The sequence below is a fragment of the Perna viridis genome, chromosome 12 (assembly GCF_037379345.1).
Source record: "Perna viridis isolate PV_CMFRI_1.1 ecotype Kerala chromosome 12, ASM3737934v1, whole genome shotgun sequence".
In the NCBI taxonomy this organism is placed as follows: domain Eukaryota; kingdom Metazoa; phylum Mollusca; class Bivalvia; order Mytilida; family Mytilidae; genus Perna; species Perna viridis.
The window spans coordinates 11,247,570-11,265,991 of NC_142456.1; the positions used below are offsets into that span (position 1 = coordinate 11,247,570).

Consider the following 18,422-nt stretch of genomic DNA (forward strand, 5'->3'; position numbering starts at 1 on the left):
ATATTGTAAGATTTACAAATGCACTGACCATTCAGTTTTACTGTTATAGTTACAGCAATACCCAGGGGGTTAACTTGACTATCAAAATAAGGGAGTGTGTCTTTCAATTTCAATCCTCTACCTGAAATTATCCAGGTCATGTGAAGTTTGAGACCAAAAACTTTCCAAGGAGACAAAAAAATCTGACTGGAATATTATCCAAGCCTGGTTAATCTTTTAATGATTTCAATCTGCTAAACAAATTTTGTTAAAGTATTCCCTAAGTCAACCAGAAAAAATGTGAATTGTAACTTGAAACCTCCAGGAAATAAGAAAATTTAGACTTGAAATCTCCAAAAAATATGAAGATGTAGACCTGAAATCTCCACTTCTAAGATTAAATTCTGATCCAAACATGCCATATGTCCTGTACTATATACCAGTATGTTATTCTCCCTAGGCAGCAATGCCTAGATATGTCTTATTCATACAAAAAAATATTCAATCAATTTTAAATAATATTCAACATGCCACAATAAAATCTTACCTACTTTCATGAAGAATTTTCCCCTCATTTCTGCTTGTGGTGTCAGTCTGCCTGTTCCCTGAAGATATCTCATGGCATAGACAAGGGGAGCCATCAAGATCATTGTCTGTTCCCCACAACCATGTGGGACATTGTCAAGGAGATCATGAACTCCACCAAGAACTGTTTGTACTGCAGCATCCATGATGTTTCCTAAACAAAATAAAATATATTTGTTCATATGTGGATGGATCCTCAAACAAGTAATAAGAAAAGATTGGAGCCTAACTGTTGCCACATGCTGCACTTTTCTAACTGATCCATACAATGATTTACTGTGAATGTACTTTTATTCGTGGGAACCAATTTTCGTGGTTTAGGGAAAACTTATCAGTTTCTTGATTCTTGAATTGTGGATTTGACAACTCTGCTATACAAACAAATAGAAAATTTACTTTTCATTGTAAACCAAATTTCCTGGTTTACCAAATCCACAAAAACCATGAAAATTGGTACCCCACAAGCAATAGTACTTTTACAGTATATATATATATATAAATAGATGAACCTGCCTAAACAAAACCCTTTTTTGAGAGATTTGTATGGTTAAGACAAATGTTTTGTTTTCACATGTTAAAATTGTGGTAAATTAAAATTTCTTCTGAACTAAGTACACATGCTTGCTTCTTTTAATCCACAGTGTTGTTTGCAGAAATGAAATATCTTATGCTGCAAACATTTTACAACGCTGGCTGAAAAAAATGGAAAAGGTCCTTCATGTCACTTTTATTTTCTCCAGATCACTTTCATCAGGGAAATAAAATTAAATATCTCAGAGTAAAACAGTTCATTAAAAACAAACAAATTTTACAATTTTAATGTAATTTGGACACAAATGTCCTCGTTTTAGCCTGCCAACAATAAACATTCATGTCCTACCCTGGGCCTGCCAATAACGGACACACGTGTCCTCCCCACGACCAAAGGGTTATAACAAGTTTTTACTGGTCTAGAGGTAAGTCCATTGTTGTGACTTAAGATAAAGGGGAAGATCCAGGATTTGAGTTTGGGGGGGGGGTTAATTGAATTAAATGCCGTGCAAAGCAAGGCAAAAAATATTATGGGGTGAAACTTGTGGTGAAATTTTTTTTTTCTTACAGATTTAGGGGGCATATGCCCGGTATGTCAGTCCTTGGATCCGCCCTGAGACATAAATATACTACATGAACCCTAACAGACAAAGGAAATGTATCACCACTTCAACTTGGAATATCAACATGTTAAATCCTTACAAGGGATAAGATCCAATTACAATAACTCAATTAAAACTATCTCCCTTCATACACATCTACAATTCTACACAATAAAGAAATGATCTTTATATCTTTTCATCAAAATCCTATGTCTAATTCAGGAGGTGTTACATTTCAAAAGTAAATGGATAGAAGAATGGAGAGAGAGAGAGAGACAAACAGACAAACAGACACAAATGCTGAATACTAATATCCAAGATATTACTAAAAGGAGATAAAATAAAATTAGTACTAGTCTCATGATTAGTCTAAGATGCCAAATGTAGCAACGCTTTCAAAAGAGGCATTCAAATCATACATTTCCATTCATGCAGATAACCATCTTACCAATGGCAGATACTTTACACTTTCCTGTTCCAGGGATAGCTTCCTTTGGTAGTGTAAGATCTACAGTTGTTACTTGTGTATTAATGCTGGTAAATGGGTGGGTTACTGTAAAGTAAATGTCAGTAACTATAAAATGGTAATGTGGAAAAGCATTGATTACCAATTTAAAGTCCTTGGTGTGACTCGGCCAGGCATTGAACCCACCACCTTCCAAACTTGAGGTAGGCATACTACCCTAAGACTACAAGGCAGTTTGTTTCCATTTAGACACTAATATTTGTAAATGTTAATCTTGTTTGAAATACAGATTATTTTTTCTAAATAACAAGTTATGAGAATAATAATTTAATTTATTTAACACTATACATAAGCAAAAATCTTACTACGTACTAGTACATGAACTTACATGTATTTGTTACAAAACTTTACTACAAACGACCAATTAAATTGCTATATTGGCAAAATAATAATGAACAGCTGTGCAAAGGCATATGATATGCACATCTCCTTTTCTTTGTGTTCAAAGTTCAATAACTCAGAAACATAAAATCAGAAAACAATAACAGACAGATTGGTGAATTCTATTGCAAAGTCAAATATGCTATTAAAATATAATTAAAATTGGGTCCTTAGAGTTGGGAACCCATTTTCATCACAAAGCACAATTTTTGTACAATGCCCAATACACCTTCAAAGGAAATAACATTTATTGATGATGTAAAAAATCTCAATTACTAAATTTTTTAGAGGTAAAAATAACTCATAATATACACGTGCAAAGTCGAAAGCATAAAATTGTTTTGATGCTTATTAAAATGCTCTTTTTTCACAGCAGTCAACAAAAAAATAATTGTTTAATGAACCTTTATCAAGCATTTTTTTCAAACAAATCTAAAGTTAAGCGTAAAAAGAATAATTAAATGCAATAAATTGATCTTAAAATCACAAGATAGGATATTATTTTTCATAAAATCAAAGTACAAATGGAATATAAAAGCAAATATTATCACTTGATCATGGTAACATGTTTTTTTTCTTAATTGAGAAATTATGTGCAACATGACACTATTTAAATCAGTTGACATAGTTAAGCTTCAATTTGGAAGAAAAACTTAAAATTATTTGCCAGAAATTTGGGTGGTGAAAAAGAGATCCCTATAAATATAGTCCCCTAACTTGTTTTTGAATATGTGGATGGAAAAATATAGGCAGATGAATGGATAGTAGTGAGTTAACACAGTACAAAGCAGGTAAAGAAGAGCAATTGCTGCAGATCTTTAACGTGAAAGAGTATTGTATAGTCTATACAATTAACACCTTGTATGTTAACATCTGTTTCATCATAATGGTGTCGTCTCCGTCCTTTAGGGTCAAGCCAAAACGATACTGTCTTCTTTTCTTCGCGACCTTCATTCTATAATAAAAGTATCTAAAGCATTAATTCTCAATTGGAAAAAAAAATAAATAAACCCTTCACTACTGATTCTAAAATCTATAACTGCTTCCAACTTCTCTTGTGGACTGCACTTGTTCACCTCAATTTATGGAGGTTCTAATTTCAGTCAATGGACATGATTGTAAAGCAAAACTAAAAATTAAAATTTGTTTTTTGCCTCCAAAAATATATGTCTCCCCCATTCAAATGTTCAATGAGGTATAACTCCCACAAAATTGAGTAGATCACAAATTCCTGGTAATATGTACAACTACATATCATGCACGTTTCATGAAATCAGTTGCAATACTGGTAGTTTCCAAGGAGTTTACAAAAAGGAGGACAGACAGACAGACAGGGCAAAAACAATATGTCGTCTTATTGAAGTGGGGGTGGGGGCATAATTTTAAAACTAGTAACTGCTATGTAGCCACAAGTACAAACATTTATCAGAAAGAATAAAATAATTTGTCGGATATCTTCTAAATCTAGTATACTAATATGATATTTGGCTAAGAGTGACGGCCATTTTTATATATCAAGATCTTTACAAGCAAATACTCTTAGCACAAAAAAAACAAGTACTTTATGAATTCAATTTCCTGGGTTAATTTCACTGATAAATATGTAAAACTGGTCCCCTTATATAAAATCTTACCATTGTTTCAAGTTGATAACTATCAGATTTTACTGATAAATTTCAAAAAGACGTAAACCAACAACAAATAGATGTAAAAATTTACAAAAAGGAGGACAGACAGACAGACAGGGCAAAAACAATATGTCGTCTTATTGAAGTGGGGGTGGGGGCATAATTTTAATGCCCTAGCAGCAACAACAAATAGATGTAAAAATTTGAATTCTCACCACAACTTTGAGTGTTTTCCTGATTCTATCTCCAACACTGGACACTTCACACAATACAACAACATCTAAGATAAAATCTCCAGCACTCATTGGAACTATAGGGAATCTAGCAAGCTGTACATCATTGGGTTCTATTTCAATACTAACTTTATCCTGCTCTGCACTGCACACCCCTTCTGTCTCTAGTAGACGAATATGGCACTACAAGTAATAGAAATAAAAGAAAACATATGAATGATTGATTGTTGGGTTTTAATGCCCTAGCAGCAATATTTTAAATATATCCAAGCGATGAACATGGAAAAGGAAGACATAGATAGGTATTTTACAGGAAAAAATGCAGCATATATTTAGGACTGATACAGAAAACCAATACTGTTTTCATACATTTAGTCATAAAATAAATTTCTAAAAGTTTGGAAACCGCATGAAAATTGAACTTTGATGACTACAAATTAATGGACTGCAGATACTGTAATACATTCTAGATATTACTTTATCACACTTGATGTGTGCATACACAAACTAAAGAACGACATGTTTTATTCAAATTAGTGTTCTTCAAACTCCTAGTTCATGAATGTTATTTCCTGCAATGTCCTGCAAGACTAGATAATGTGATGCCCCCACATTTAACCTTCATTCAGCTATATCATAATTCATAATTGTAAAAAGCACTTTGTCAGATGTGTTATTGTGTCTGTGAGACACAAATGATGCCTCCGCATGTGGTTTTGAGTCAGACTTAGCATAGCTGAACAAAACTTAAACTCAATCTGTAACTAACCATGACAGACTCACATACCGAAAACCAGTCAAATATCTTCAAGCATTTACAAAAAAAAGCAAAAAACTATTATTTCAATACAATTAATAAAGTGCAGGGCCCATTATTTTGGTAAAACTCAGCATAGAAGAATGAAACTTATACTCGATTTGTAACTAATCATGACAGACTCACATAACAAAAAGCAGTTCAATATCTTGAAGTTTACAAAAAAAGTGCAGAAAACTGTTATTTCCATGAAATTTTTAAAGGCCAGGGCCCATATTTTTAGTAAATCTCAGCATAGAGGAATGAAACTTTAACTCATTCTGCAACTAATCATGACAGACTCACATACAAAAAATCAATTCAATATCTTCAAGGTTTACAAAAAAAGTGTGGAAAACTGTTATTTCCTGGGAATTTTTTAAGTCCAGGGCCCATAATTTTGGTAAAGCAACTTATCGTTGCGGGGCATAAAATAACGGCACCCTATGGTCATAGAAACAAATATGTCCTATATGGTTTACCATTAACTTAAAATATGCAAGTTCAACTTACTGGAAGTTTTTGGTTGCCATAGTTATACAGAGTCACCCTAATTTCAGTCTGTTCCATCCTGACTACACTGTATGGTAGGTCAAGGTCAATAAAGAAATCCTTGGTACTGATAACATCAACAGGATCTGCTACACACATGCCATATACTGGTGACAGACTAACCGCCTGTAAGACGTGGGTGGTCGTAGAATCTGGTAACTCTACAGTCATAGACAGAGTACCATTACCACTGAAATGAAGAAATGAAAACATTTCTGAGACTTAATACATGTCAGACTTGATGTGAAAGCAGTCTTTTTTATATCAATTTTTGTTTTTCAACAAAATTATGAATACGTTAATAAGACTACAAATTGTGTTTTACAAATAATCAGTTCCTTGCTTTCTAAATATTGTAATTTGAAAATTGTTAAAATCTCTCTTCAACATGTTGACTGAGAAAAAAACAGTCATTAACCATAATTCTTCTCTCCATAATTATAATTGAAATGAGAATCTACAGTTGAAGCCATGTAAAAAAAAACCTTATAGTCCCCTTCCACAACTATTTTAGGGACAAAATTATACAATTGTAAATAAACAAATATAATTCATGAGGCAATACATTGTATCTACTAACTCTAAAGAATTCTCCTGGAACAACCAAGATTCAGGGAAGTAAGATCTGATAGGTATATCATCCATCTCAGCATCTATATCTCTAAATGTATACTCTTCTTCTTGTGACATCACAACAGATCTATCTGAATCAACATAAAATAATGCACAGGAGTTTTACATATGAATGTTTATAAGTCAATAATTAAGTGTAAGTGTTAGTAAGAATCGGGCAAAATGGGAAAAATCAAAAACATGCATGTCAAAACCCCAAAAATCTGAAATTGTAATATCACTCAAGGATGCTTTCTCCATTTGAAAAGACTATTATTTGATCTCAGCATCACTAACTTTTCTCAGAAATGTTTCAATAGAATGTTAGAAAATGAGATTTTTGACAAAGTTATCTGCCCTTGAAATGTTTATTTTCAGTGCATTTCAATGAAATCATAACTCAATTAGCCAAAATGATATGGAAAATATGTATTATCCTTTTTCCTTGATTCTGACAGTGCAAATAGTCAAATTACACTATCATACTATGTTTTACCCACTGCCTGATTCTTACAGAGACTGACACTTAACAAGTAATACATGTAGCTCATTGGTTTCTTCCTCCACATTAAGACCACAGAAAACATCTAATTCAAAATAATTTAATTAAAAAAGGACAGTAAATCCTGATCCATAAATATAAATTATACAGTATAAGCACTCAACTTATATGTATGAATTTTTGCAATGAATTAAAGTAAGGAAAATATTGAATGATTTAACTTCATTGATTATTCCAACGAGTCTCAACGGACTGACTGGATGAACTTTTGATACATAGTTCTGTATGTTTTATTACTAAAGTTATTGTTTAAAATAGAAAAAAAATTAAATATTTGTAAATAACAATGAAAACTTACATGTTTTTGAACTTCCAATTTCAATGAAGTAAGGTTGTCTTGATGCACAAAATTATTTCTCTCATATTCTGGTCTAACTTGACAAAATTGTAATAGTTGATGCATGCCCAAAGGTCTTTTAAAAAAAACTAACCGAAATCATATATACTACTTGGCCCTCTCAATCCTTCTAGCATACTTGGTGAACTGAGTCTCTCCACAAACTGCATACAACACCTATAGAATGATTTGGCACAGTTAGAACTATTGGTAAGCTGGAAGATTTGTTGGCCCTCTGAGTAGCACTCACTGTTCCCTAGTAGATGGTTTTGACCAAACGTATAGGAGAAATTTCTCCCCGCAGCACAGCAAGGGTTGGTATCCTCTCTAGGATCTGTAAATGCAAACAAAGTTCTAGTATGATACTTCTTTAATGCATTGGGTTTGCAAATATCATTTTCATTATAGCAAGTAATATAGTTAACTTCAGAGAATAGAATAGGTCTTACTTATACCTGATAAACTTCCTTAGGTGGTGAACTGGATAGTTAACAAAATATACTATTCATTGTTATTCGTGTTTACATTTTTCTATAGTTTAGGTCGATTTTTGTCCTTTATGAATAATTTCACTTTTCTTTTGGGGCCTTATCCAGCTTGCATTATGGTATGGCTTTTGTCCACCATTGAAGATTGTGTGGTGACCTGTAGAAGTTTAATTGTTTGTTGGTTGACTTTTGGTGTATGACTGTCTCATTGGCAATCATACAACATCTCCTGTCTTCATATCAAACTATCTTATGTCATAAGACTTCTAATCTAAGTTTGACAGAAAGTTTAAATATTGAAAGTCAATATATAAAGCATCCCAATGGGTAATAGTCATCAAGGGGAGAACTGTGCTGCCTAAAGTAAAGGCCAAAGAAAACATTGCCTTGTTTCCTGCTACCATGAAGAGAAAAATAGGGCAGGTAGGTAGGGAAATTATTTTTCAAAAACATTTTTCAATGAGTTAATGGGGAAACAATGTACACATCAATAGTGCTTGAGGTAAATTGGTCATAAAATGTTTTGGATAGGTAGGGTAAAAGGAAACAGACATATTTGTTTGGCCTAACTACAAAATGTATATAACTTGTTGTAATAGAACACAATAGGCAAAACAAGTCATAACCTGGTTTCTATACTTTTATTAACCTACCAGTATTATAAAAATGAAATTAAAGATCCATTGAAATTACTGTGAAGTTCTCTAAATTAAAGATCCAAGAGTCTTTTAATGTATTAAGTAGCTGTCTTTGTAAGAATCATGCAAAATCTGATAAAAATGTGATACACCACAAAAAAAGACTACATGTCTTTATTTTTGTAGTTAAGTTGTTTTATGGGTCCATATTAAGAAATGTGTAATTACTCATTCAAATCTGTCTGCTCTAAGGAGATAATCAACATTGAAATTCCAATAGATTCTATTGTATTTGCATGTCATTTAAAGAGTTATCTCCCTTACTATGTGTGTTTCACTAATTGTTGTTCTTCTTATAGATAAACAAGTACTTGTTCTGAAGTTATTTGTTCATTCAGTAAGGGAATTTTGCTTTTTAGCTTTATTGCATATACTCAAGTAAAATTTCCGACACACCATTTGAGCGAACATAGTACAAGGTTTAAGCACCATTAGACAGTAAATTTGTGTCAATGGCACAATGGTGCAGCATGTAATGAACACTGAAGACCATGAATTTCCCTAAAGGAAAAAATTCAGTAAAAAATTGCAAACCCATTTTTTTTTAAGTTATGCTTATGAATAAACCTTCAGAATCCATAAAAATGTTTATGTATTATTCTTTAAGGTTCATAAGACAAGTTATCCTTAGAAACGTCCAAAACATAGGGTCATGCAGCATTTTTAGGACATTTCTATGGCTAGTTTGCATTCAATGTGAAAATGTGCTAAATTTTCACCCTAGCCCCAAACTCTGTAAAACAATCTGTGGAGCAAAATAAAAAGATGGCATATCTATAAGTGAAAAGATGAAATATCTTAAAAATTATTTAAAATTCATGCAATATCATTCAATCCCATTGTCACCTGTCTTCATGTTGAGACAAATTGTTCTCCCAAAAAACCTGAGAAGGGGCAGTCCTTGTAATGTAATGTATATTTACTGTATTCATACCTATATAATATATATAAAATGTTGTAAAAAAAATCTCCAACATAAAGGTTAAATTACCTTGAAATTAGTTTGATTGCTTATGTTTTTATAACAAAATTTTACATTATGTTCATCTAAACACATATAACAGAATGGAAATGGTGAATATGTCAAAGAGACAACAACCCTAATAAATGAAAAATGTCACCTCAAGGTCACCCATGGGTCTTCAATGAACAACAAGGAAACTTCAAATTGTTCAAAAATTGATATCAATTAATACAAATAGATAAACTGAATTCATGCTACATTCCAAGACACTACTTCTTGTTAATTTTTCAAGATCTTTGCATTAAAAAGGCCATTATGTTTTAATCTGATGCATAGAAACACAAACTGATAGATCTCTTTTTTCTTCCACGAGTAGGACATTCTATACTTTGTCGTTGACTGGTTACTACATCTGCATTTGTGATGACTGTTAACCCTGCATCCTAAAGGAAATGAGAAAAACTTGATTCAGTACAACAAATGTGACAAGAAAGAATACACAGGTATACAACATGAACTTGCACACACTGTCATGCCAGACATACCCATATTCATACAGAAAAAATATCGGACTGCATCACAAACAGCTTACAATGTACTATGAAAGTATTATTGTTCATGGGGTACTAATTTTCATGCTTTTCGTGGGTGAGCCAAACCATGAAATTTGGTTCCCAACAGAAAGAAGATTCCCATTGATGTGAATACTGAAAACCTCAAAACCACAAATTCAAATCTATGAACTTCTATATCATCCTTAATCCACAAAATAATGTATTTTAACAGTATGCCCTGTCTATATAAAGCCAAACACCAAAATTCAAATCAATCCATTCATTTGGATGCGAGATTTTAGTGACGAAAATTTTCTATCATTCCATATAATATAAAATGGTTCAACAAAACAGGAAGTTGATATTGGACAGCAGCCAAACTGATGAACACTGTATGCCTTATTAATGTAAAGCCACACACCAACTGTGAAATTTATCCATCCATCTATTTGGAGCTGGAGTACTGTAATCATGGTAATTGTAAAGAAATTCGGATGTATGGACAGACAGAATTACGAACGGACAAGGTGATTCTAATATAGCACCCACTCATGGAGTTTGTGTATAAAAAGATAATTAATTTGAAAATCATTAGGAAATTAATGTAGAAGTAAAAATTAACGTGTGGGGATTATTTTCACTACATTTATGTCAAGAAAATAACCACCACATGAATAGTTTGGTTTTTTATGTTTGACCATCTAAAATGCAAAAATATCACCCTGCAAAAATTTCCATGTTTACAGTATAATAACCAAATGATGTGCTTCTATCATAGTTGACATACCAAGAACAAGAGGGAAGTGGTAATTGGCAAAATAAACAGTAAAATAAAAGTGGAATAACAATGGTTTTTTTAAAGCTGAAATCTGAGATTCCATGGAAAAATCACATCTATGTACTAATCTTCTATTACTAGAAGAGAAGAAAAGATCTTGGCTTTCAATCATGGATGGAAACATTCAACGTAGCCACAGAAAGAGAAAAATGGAAAGATTTAAATAAAAATCGAAATGCACTAGGTATGCACAAGTGGAGTTGCATTCCCATTTTGGGGAAAGAAATATTTTTGATATTTTGATATATCTGAATCTGATGCAATCATTCTGAGTTATTGTCCAGAAATTTAACTTTTACAAAAAAATGAAGCTATTTGACAACTGTGACCTTGACTGCAAATGAAATTCCCCAAAAATCAATAGTGTTTTCACTTATCTGGTACAATTTTTGGCAGTATGATCTTGACCCTATATGAAATTTCCCCAAAACTATTTTGGATCTCACTTTTCTAGAATGTAATAATATCCCAAAGATAGCTTTAAATAAGATGTAAACTTTTTGAGTTCTCATCTGGAAACCTCAATTTAATGGGAAAAGGTTTTTGGCCACTGTGAAATTGACCTTAAACGAAATTTCCCTCAAGTCAAAAGTGATCTGCCTAACCTGGCATGTAACAATATCCAAAAGTTCTGTTTGAATTATAAAGTATTCCAGTTAAAGACTGGAAACCAATGTTGATGCCCGCCCGCCATCACCAAACCAATAGCCAAATTCATCTTTGTTGCAACTCAGCTAAAAAGCTACATAGTTCAACAGAGGTTGAAAGCAACAGCTAAGTATTTATACCTCAAAGACTTTGTTAACATTGACTCCACCACCAACTGAACAACCTGTGTCATGGCCAGCAAACTCTGATATCATCTGAAAAAAATCAATTTTTTGTTTCTCCAGTTGTGGGGTCTTAATTACTGTACCCATATACATTTTACTAATGGTTGAAATATTTTTAATTGTGAATATAGAAATTAAAATTAAAAGTATCTCTTATTTCATTTGTTCTTTTAAATTATTCAATGCAAATAACAATTACTGTTACTTTTTGTTTCACAAATAAACAAATATGTTACCTGGTTATTGATCTGAGATCTAAAACAATAATTAAACCAATGGAAAAAAGGCCAGTGAAAATCATTCAAATAATAATAACATGATTAAATGTCATTCATTTAGAGCTCTTGAAACAAAAAGGTTTTTTAAACTGATATTGGAAACTGATACTAAGAAACAAAAGTAAATGAGCAACCTGGACTCCACTAAAAACTGGAGCACGGACCAGGTGCACTGGAAGGGTCTTCTGTTTATGCTTAGAGTTACCTTTGCCTTCCTCATTCTATTTTTATCACTGATCTGATACACAGCTTTATCAACTGCCAGAAATCCAACCTTGCTCCTTGGTGCTCCAGTTATGTTGAAGGTCATTACAGATTTAGGGGTCACATCTGTATTTGGTGCTGTTAGTATTAACTGAAAAGATTGAATTATCAACATACTCAGACTTATCAGAAACTTGAGGAACAAAATGTAACATTCACAATATAACATAATTGGTCACAGTGTTCTGTACAGATGGGTTTGAAAGAGTGCAGACATCCTGCCCTCTTGAATGGGGTTTATTAAACCCTACCCTTTTCCGTCAATTTTTCAAAATAATCTGCTTTCTTTAATATCAACAAAAAATTCCTAAAATTAGCCAATTGCACACTTCTAACAATAAAAACACACTTAAAGATCAATATATCATATACTGCCCCCGAAGGAAGAAATATTTCCAGTCATAGAAAGGTTCACAGAGTTGAAAGTATGTCATCACTAAGTACCCAGTCATATTTCCCAAATTTCCCAACCCATATCACCATTACAATTTCAAAAAAGGCTTTAGTTTACCTCTCCATGATTACAAATACTATCAACATTGAAAATACTTGAGTCAGCCAGAACATCGGTGTGACTTCTTCTCCCATGTCCCCTTGTATGAAAGGTGTATGTCAGAATTCGCATGTCTGGTGCCATATCACCACTGATAGGAAGAGTGAAGGAGTTACCTCCCCTGGTGTGTTGTGCTGATAGTATTCTTCCACCAGAGATAATCTGTCAAAAAATAAGAATAACTAGTGTTTAAATAAAAAACAGTGCAAACCTAAGAAAGAAGGCTGTAAATTTTTGAAACAGTTTGTAACTTTATGTAATGTATGCACATTGTTGTATCAGAACTTCATTGTTGTCTCTTAAGTGCTGGAATCTGTAAGAATCTGGCAAAATAGAAATATAATGAATCATGCTTAGAAAAACAATCAAATTTGACAACAAGGGTATATAGTTTATGGTCTATTGAAGACAAATAGACAGTTCATTTGTCAGACTGAAAAAAGTGAGTTCAAAGTTTTAATGCCCCATGCAGGTCTGGGTGTTAAAAGATTAGGCCCAGGTGGTGGAATGGGGTACCCCTGGCGTGTTACATGCTGGGGTTGTCAGACTATACTACGGAAAACCGGACTGCAAACCATAGCGGTGCATCGTGTTGGAAAAGATGTCACGTTCCTCGCATGTTAAAGAACCCTGCTGTGGTATTCGATAGTAGGAACCTTTGTGCTCTGCCACAGGAGGCTAAATTGCCCAACCTTACCCATCCCTTCCTTTTCTAGTGGCAATCAAAATTTTTCAACCCTATTATCCTTGTGTCCCATCCCTTTTTTCATTTCATCATCATCTGAATATAGCTGAAATATTGCTGCTCGGACGTTAAACCCGAACAATCAATCAATCAATCAAAGTTACAATAGAATGATTGAGGAAAGTGACTTATATCCCTTTGATGACAAAACTGCAATGCATTTCATATAGTTTATACCTCAAATTGTTTACAAATACAAAATTAAAGAAATGAATGCCATTCCAGATAAAATTTTACATAAGATTTAATGGAAATACTTGTGTTTTTTTCCTACCATGATTCACCCAAAGCCTGATTCTTACAGAGAATAGTACTTCATTTTACAATAAACAATTAGAAATTTTCTGAAGAATACTACAACAAAACTAATTCATAATGTTTTATACATCCAAATCCAATCCAAAATGAAAAGGAAACAACTGTTCACTAAAATTAATTGCCCAACAAAATTTCACACATTTTTTAACATTTAAATAACCTACTAAAAGTAAATCAGACATACCAGATGGACATACTCCTGGGTACCTGGCCTGGAACTGGTTACATCAGCTGTTAATGTGTTTTCCTCCTAATAAAACAACACATCAAGTATTACATTATTGGTAATCTACTAAAGTATTTATTATTTTGTATTTAGATCATATGCTCATGCATTTGTTGCTTTTCACAACAATGGTTCCTTTTCTCCTTTTCACACCCTGATCAATATGTATGTTAACATTGTAACTGTTTTGTTTGTTAACATATCATGCATATTCAATATGAAGAGCACAAATCAATAAAAATTGTATCAATCTTAAAATAAAGTATCAGTAATAACTGTTAGAGACAGTTCAATTTTTCAATTCAATAGAATCCTTTCTGTCAAAATTTTGGTACATTTAATCTCCTACCAAATACAAAATCAAGTGCTCAGCAATTTTAATGCTAATTATCAACATATAAAATGTAGAACATAAGTAGAAAATAGTTTATTTTTCTTCTTATACTGCAACACATAAAAAAAAGATGAGTATGGCATCTACTGTTGAGTAACCCTGAAGAAAACCAGATTGGTTTTCAGTGATCAGTAACAATTCCTCTGAAAATTTATGTAGCTTCTCATTCCTTTTACTTATAATGAATTTACAAAAACAGCTATCAATAGTGATCAGGCGATTATTTTAGGGTTATTGTAAATGTGTTAATTTTTGTGGATTCTATCAAGCGAATGTATTTGCAGGTATCAATTATCATGGTTTCAAAAAAAGGTTTGGTATAATATAGTGTTAAAAATTAGTTTTGCAGTTTTCTGTCTACCATGAAAATAGCAAAAATTAGTAGACCATGAAAATAAGTATGTTTACAGTATACTTTTCTTTTTTATTTTTAGAGTGCAGCTATAAATACAAGAAATCTTTGTTTCATTATGAAAATTGAAAGTTTGATTTTGCCTACAAAAACTTGTCCCCACCTCTCATTCTGTAGTTCTGAGGGTTTTCACTCCCACAAAACTAAGTGGATCATAAATTCATGAGTTATCAAAATATGCACAGCTACTTATCATGTCCTAGCTACCTACTAAGTTTCATGAAATGTGATTTAGTTGATTCTGAGGAGCTGTGCATATAAAAATGGGATGAAAAAACAAACAAATGGACAGGGCAAAACTAAAGAGGGGGGACATAAGGACTGTTCCACTTAAACATATGAGGGACTGGGGGAAGGCACATATATTCTTCAGTTAGTGCTTAGGCCCTTAGACAAATGTAAAGTTTAATACAAAACATTAATAGAAATTCAAAGAGTGACTCTCCTGATGTAAAAGTGACCTCGCAAGGTACTTCATGTCTTTTAATGGAACAGTCCTAACTATAAATAGCAAATAGAACACATTTTGTGTAAACAGAGCTTATGATGCTCCAATTGTTAATTCTATCATAAGTAAATAGTGATAGAAATCAACATAAACATGTATGAAAGTCACCTTTTACTTTTAATGGCCATGCTTAATCCTATAAATAGAATATTCCAAATTCAAAGAAATTAAATCATTACGACAATAGGACATTTTAAAAGATATTAATACACCCTGTTTTCACTTACAAGTCTTGGTTTGACCTGAATAAATCTATTTCCTCTTCCCATCATAGCCTCAACTTCTAAAGTAACCTCAGTCTGTTGTGAGACTTCATAACTATTTCTACTGGAGTCTGTTTGTACCTGAAGTGCAAAATACATACAAAATGAAGTCTATGAAACAGAGTTGAGATCTGTTCAGCACATTTTATAACTGACTAGCATGTGTTGTCATGTTAAGCTGACCTAATCAGAAAACCTTAAAAAGAAATTTTAAAGTTTATAAACCATAAATGCAATGAATACACATGAAACAGATGTAAAACTGTGACATACATGTATTAATACTAATGCAACTACAATTGCATGACAAAACATTTTTTTCCTGTTTAAAAAATCAAATCAGAAAACATTAAAATTTTAACATGGACACCGATTTTTCATACAGTGTATGCAACTGAAAATTGTATAACAATTAGAATTACACACTATAGTATACCAATCTTGGACATATGATTTTATTCTTTGTGATGTACATGGTAATTTTCCAATGTTCAACTAACTCCAAAAAGAAAGTTTTAGTGAATAACAACCTAAGAAAAGTGCACCCTATGAAGAATTTTTTTTTTTAATATTCTTTTTTCCAGGATTTCAGGTAAAGGGGGTCGTACATAGAATTAAATGCTGAGCAAAACTAGGCAAGAAACATTTTTGGGTGTAGAATTTGTGTCTTTTCTTGCAATAAACAATAAATGTTTCCCAATTTTAAGGGAAGGTCATTGGATCTGACCTTGCATGTGAGCTTTCTTGTAGAGCGACGTTCTATAGGGATTGGAATTGTCAGTTGACCTTCTTGGTCAGTAATAACAGTCCTGGGTCTACTTTGTCCTACTCCATCCAGGAAACATGAAACTTTTAATTCACAATTAGGCGCTATCCTTCCATTAGCATAAAATGTCTCAATCTGAAAATACAAAAATTCAAACTGTGTTATTATCCATTTTCTTTCATCATAATGGCTTCAGTTTTGGAAGGCTACCGTCTACAAAAATTCCAGTAACTTGCCATCATAAAAAGTTGGGTGGATCAGCAATTCGTTTTTTTTTTAACTGGCAATTTTGAGTCAGCTTATTTAATTTCAGAACCGGATCAAGTAATAACAAATTAAAGAACCTTAGTGAGCACGCTCACATACCCCACGCATCCCATTGTTGTATACTCAAGTAAATTTGTTTGTAAGAGAAATACATGTAGAAGGACCCCGATAAAAAAATGAATAAGAGTGTTTTTTTTTGCTTTAGACTTTTATCTTCTAACTAAATTTTGTTACTCAGAGTGGTAGTTTCAAACTCCATATCATGTCATAATCTGCAAGTGTTTAGAAAAAAAAAGTTCGAAAAACGTTTATTTCTGTGAATTAGGATAAGTTCAAGGCTGTAATTTCGGTAAAAATCATCGGAGCAGAACCAACTACAAACTTGTCCTGTAACTTATTATGGTGAATTTATATACTAAACATTATGTCAATATCTGCAAATGTTTAGAAAAAAAGTGCGGAAAACTATTATTCCTGTGAATTTCGCTAAGTTCATGGCCCTTAATTTCAATAATAATCATCAGAGCAAAACCAAACGTATATTAGACTTGTATATTATCATGGTGAACTCATATACGGATGGGTCAAAAACATTATAAATGTATTAAAAACTTTGCTTGGGATATAATTAGCTTCCAATAATGTTGAGAGGACAGTATTGTTTGATTTACAATATAGTGATTGTCAAAAGATTTTCTAGCATTTTTTCTATCCTTTAAATTTTTTATTATAAAATTTGATAGGTTGACAAACCATTTCTTCCAAAGGATATGTTTCTGAGATTTGTAATAAATACTCACTGTCATGAAAAAGTTCTATCTCCAATTTTGACTATTATACACATCATTATATTTCAGTCAGCAAATATGGTTTTTTTTTTATTCTATGCTTACAAAAATTGTTGGAGAAACAGATAAACAGACAAAATATAAACTACTGGGCATCAAAATCTGTGATGTGGGTCAATAAAATAAAAATTTTAAGAAATTGTTTTTCCAAACCGAAGAGAAAAATTAGTTTTAAAATGAAAAGAATGCTAGGTAGGCCTAAGTCCACGAAGATAAGATTACAATGTAAGTTCTATCAAACAAAAACATTTCATTGAAAACATAATGATTTCCTGCCATTTTCACAAACTAAATTTTACGTAAAATACCTTAATGTCATAAGTTAATCCAGGTTTAAAAAATTTCTGTGATTTTACAGTAGAAATTCTGTAAGGTTGGCCAGCAAATACTGCTGCCTTATTGGTGACTTGTTCCCTTCTCCCTGTTCCATCATCTAGTACTGAAGCTTTTAGAAATAGTCTAGCACCATTGGGGAACCAGTAATCTGGAAATTTATCCCGTAGTTTATAGGTCTCAATCAGAAAATCTGCTACACCAGAAATCAACTGTAAAAGAATTAAACCTAATATGACTTACTGTCTGTGATGCCATTGACATGTAAGGTAGAAACTGTATGTATGTATATTAAGAATTATCAGTTACTTACTTTATTTATTTATAAATACATGTAGTATTTGACCCTTAATAAATATTAATCACTTATTTGTCATATAATTTCTTTTAACTCTCTTTCTCTCTTCATAAATATATATACCGGTACATATGAACTTTATGAAGTATGATGCCATTACCAATGCTTACAGTTAATGTTTTCAACCATGTCTTGGACCTGAAAGTACTTTAACATTTGACCTACTATGTAAAGTTACAAGTCTAAATGT

At 32.3% G+C, this 18,422-nt stretch overlaps 1 protein-coding gene across 1 annotated transcript in view; it reads right to left on the reverse strand.

The window, feature by feature from the left end:
• Positions 1-18,422, reverse strand: part of LOC148601185 (complement C3-like) — a 54,899-nt gene that overhangs the window by 25,316 nt on the left and 11,161 nt on the right. Inside the window, exons 8-22 of the mRNA XM_088554795.1 lie at positions 17,850-18,086; positions 16,388-16,561; positions 15,625-15,741; positions 14,042-14,107; positions 12,753-12,956; positions 12,183-12,332; positions 11,655-11,729; positions 9,821-9,917; positions 7,419-7,658; positions 6,394-6,517; positions 5,775-6,003; positions 4,448-4,648; positions 3,463-3,559; positions 2,146-2,250; positions 527-718 (exon numbers count right to left, since the gene is read on the reverse strand). Of these exons, the coding sequence (XP_088410921.1) occupies positions 527-718; positions 2,146-2,250; positions 3,463-3,559; positions 4,448-4,648; positions 5,775-6,003; positions 6,394-6,517; positions 7,419-7,658; positions 9,821-9,917; positions 11,655-11,729; positions 12,183-12,332; positions 12,753-12,956; positions 14,042-14,107; positions 15,625-15,741; positions 16,388-16,561; positions 17,850-18,086 (2,308 nt within the window). The remainder of the gene's footprint in view (positions 1-526; positions 719-2,145; positions 2,251-3,462; positions 3,560-4,447; positions 4,649-5,774; positions 6,004-6,393; positions 6,518-7,418; positions 7,659-9,820; positions 9,918-11,654; positions 11,730-12,182; positions 12,333-12,752; positions 12,957-14,041; positions 14,108-15,624; positions 15,742-16,387; positions 16,562-17,849; positions 18,087-18,422) is intronic.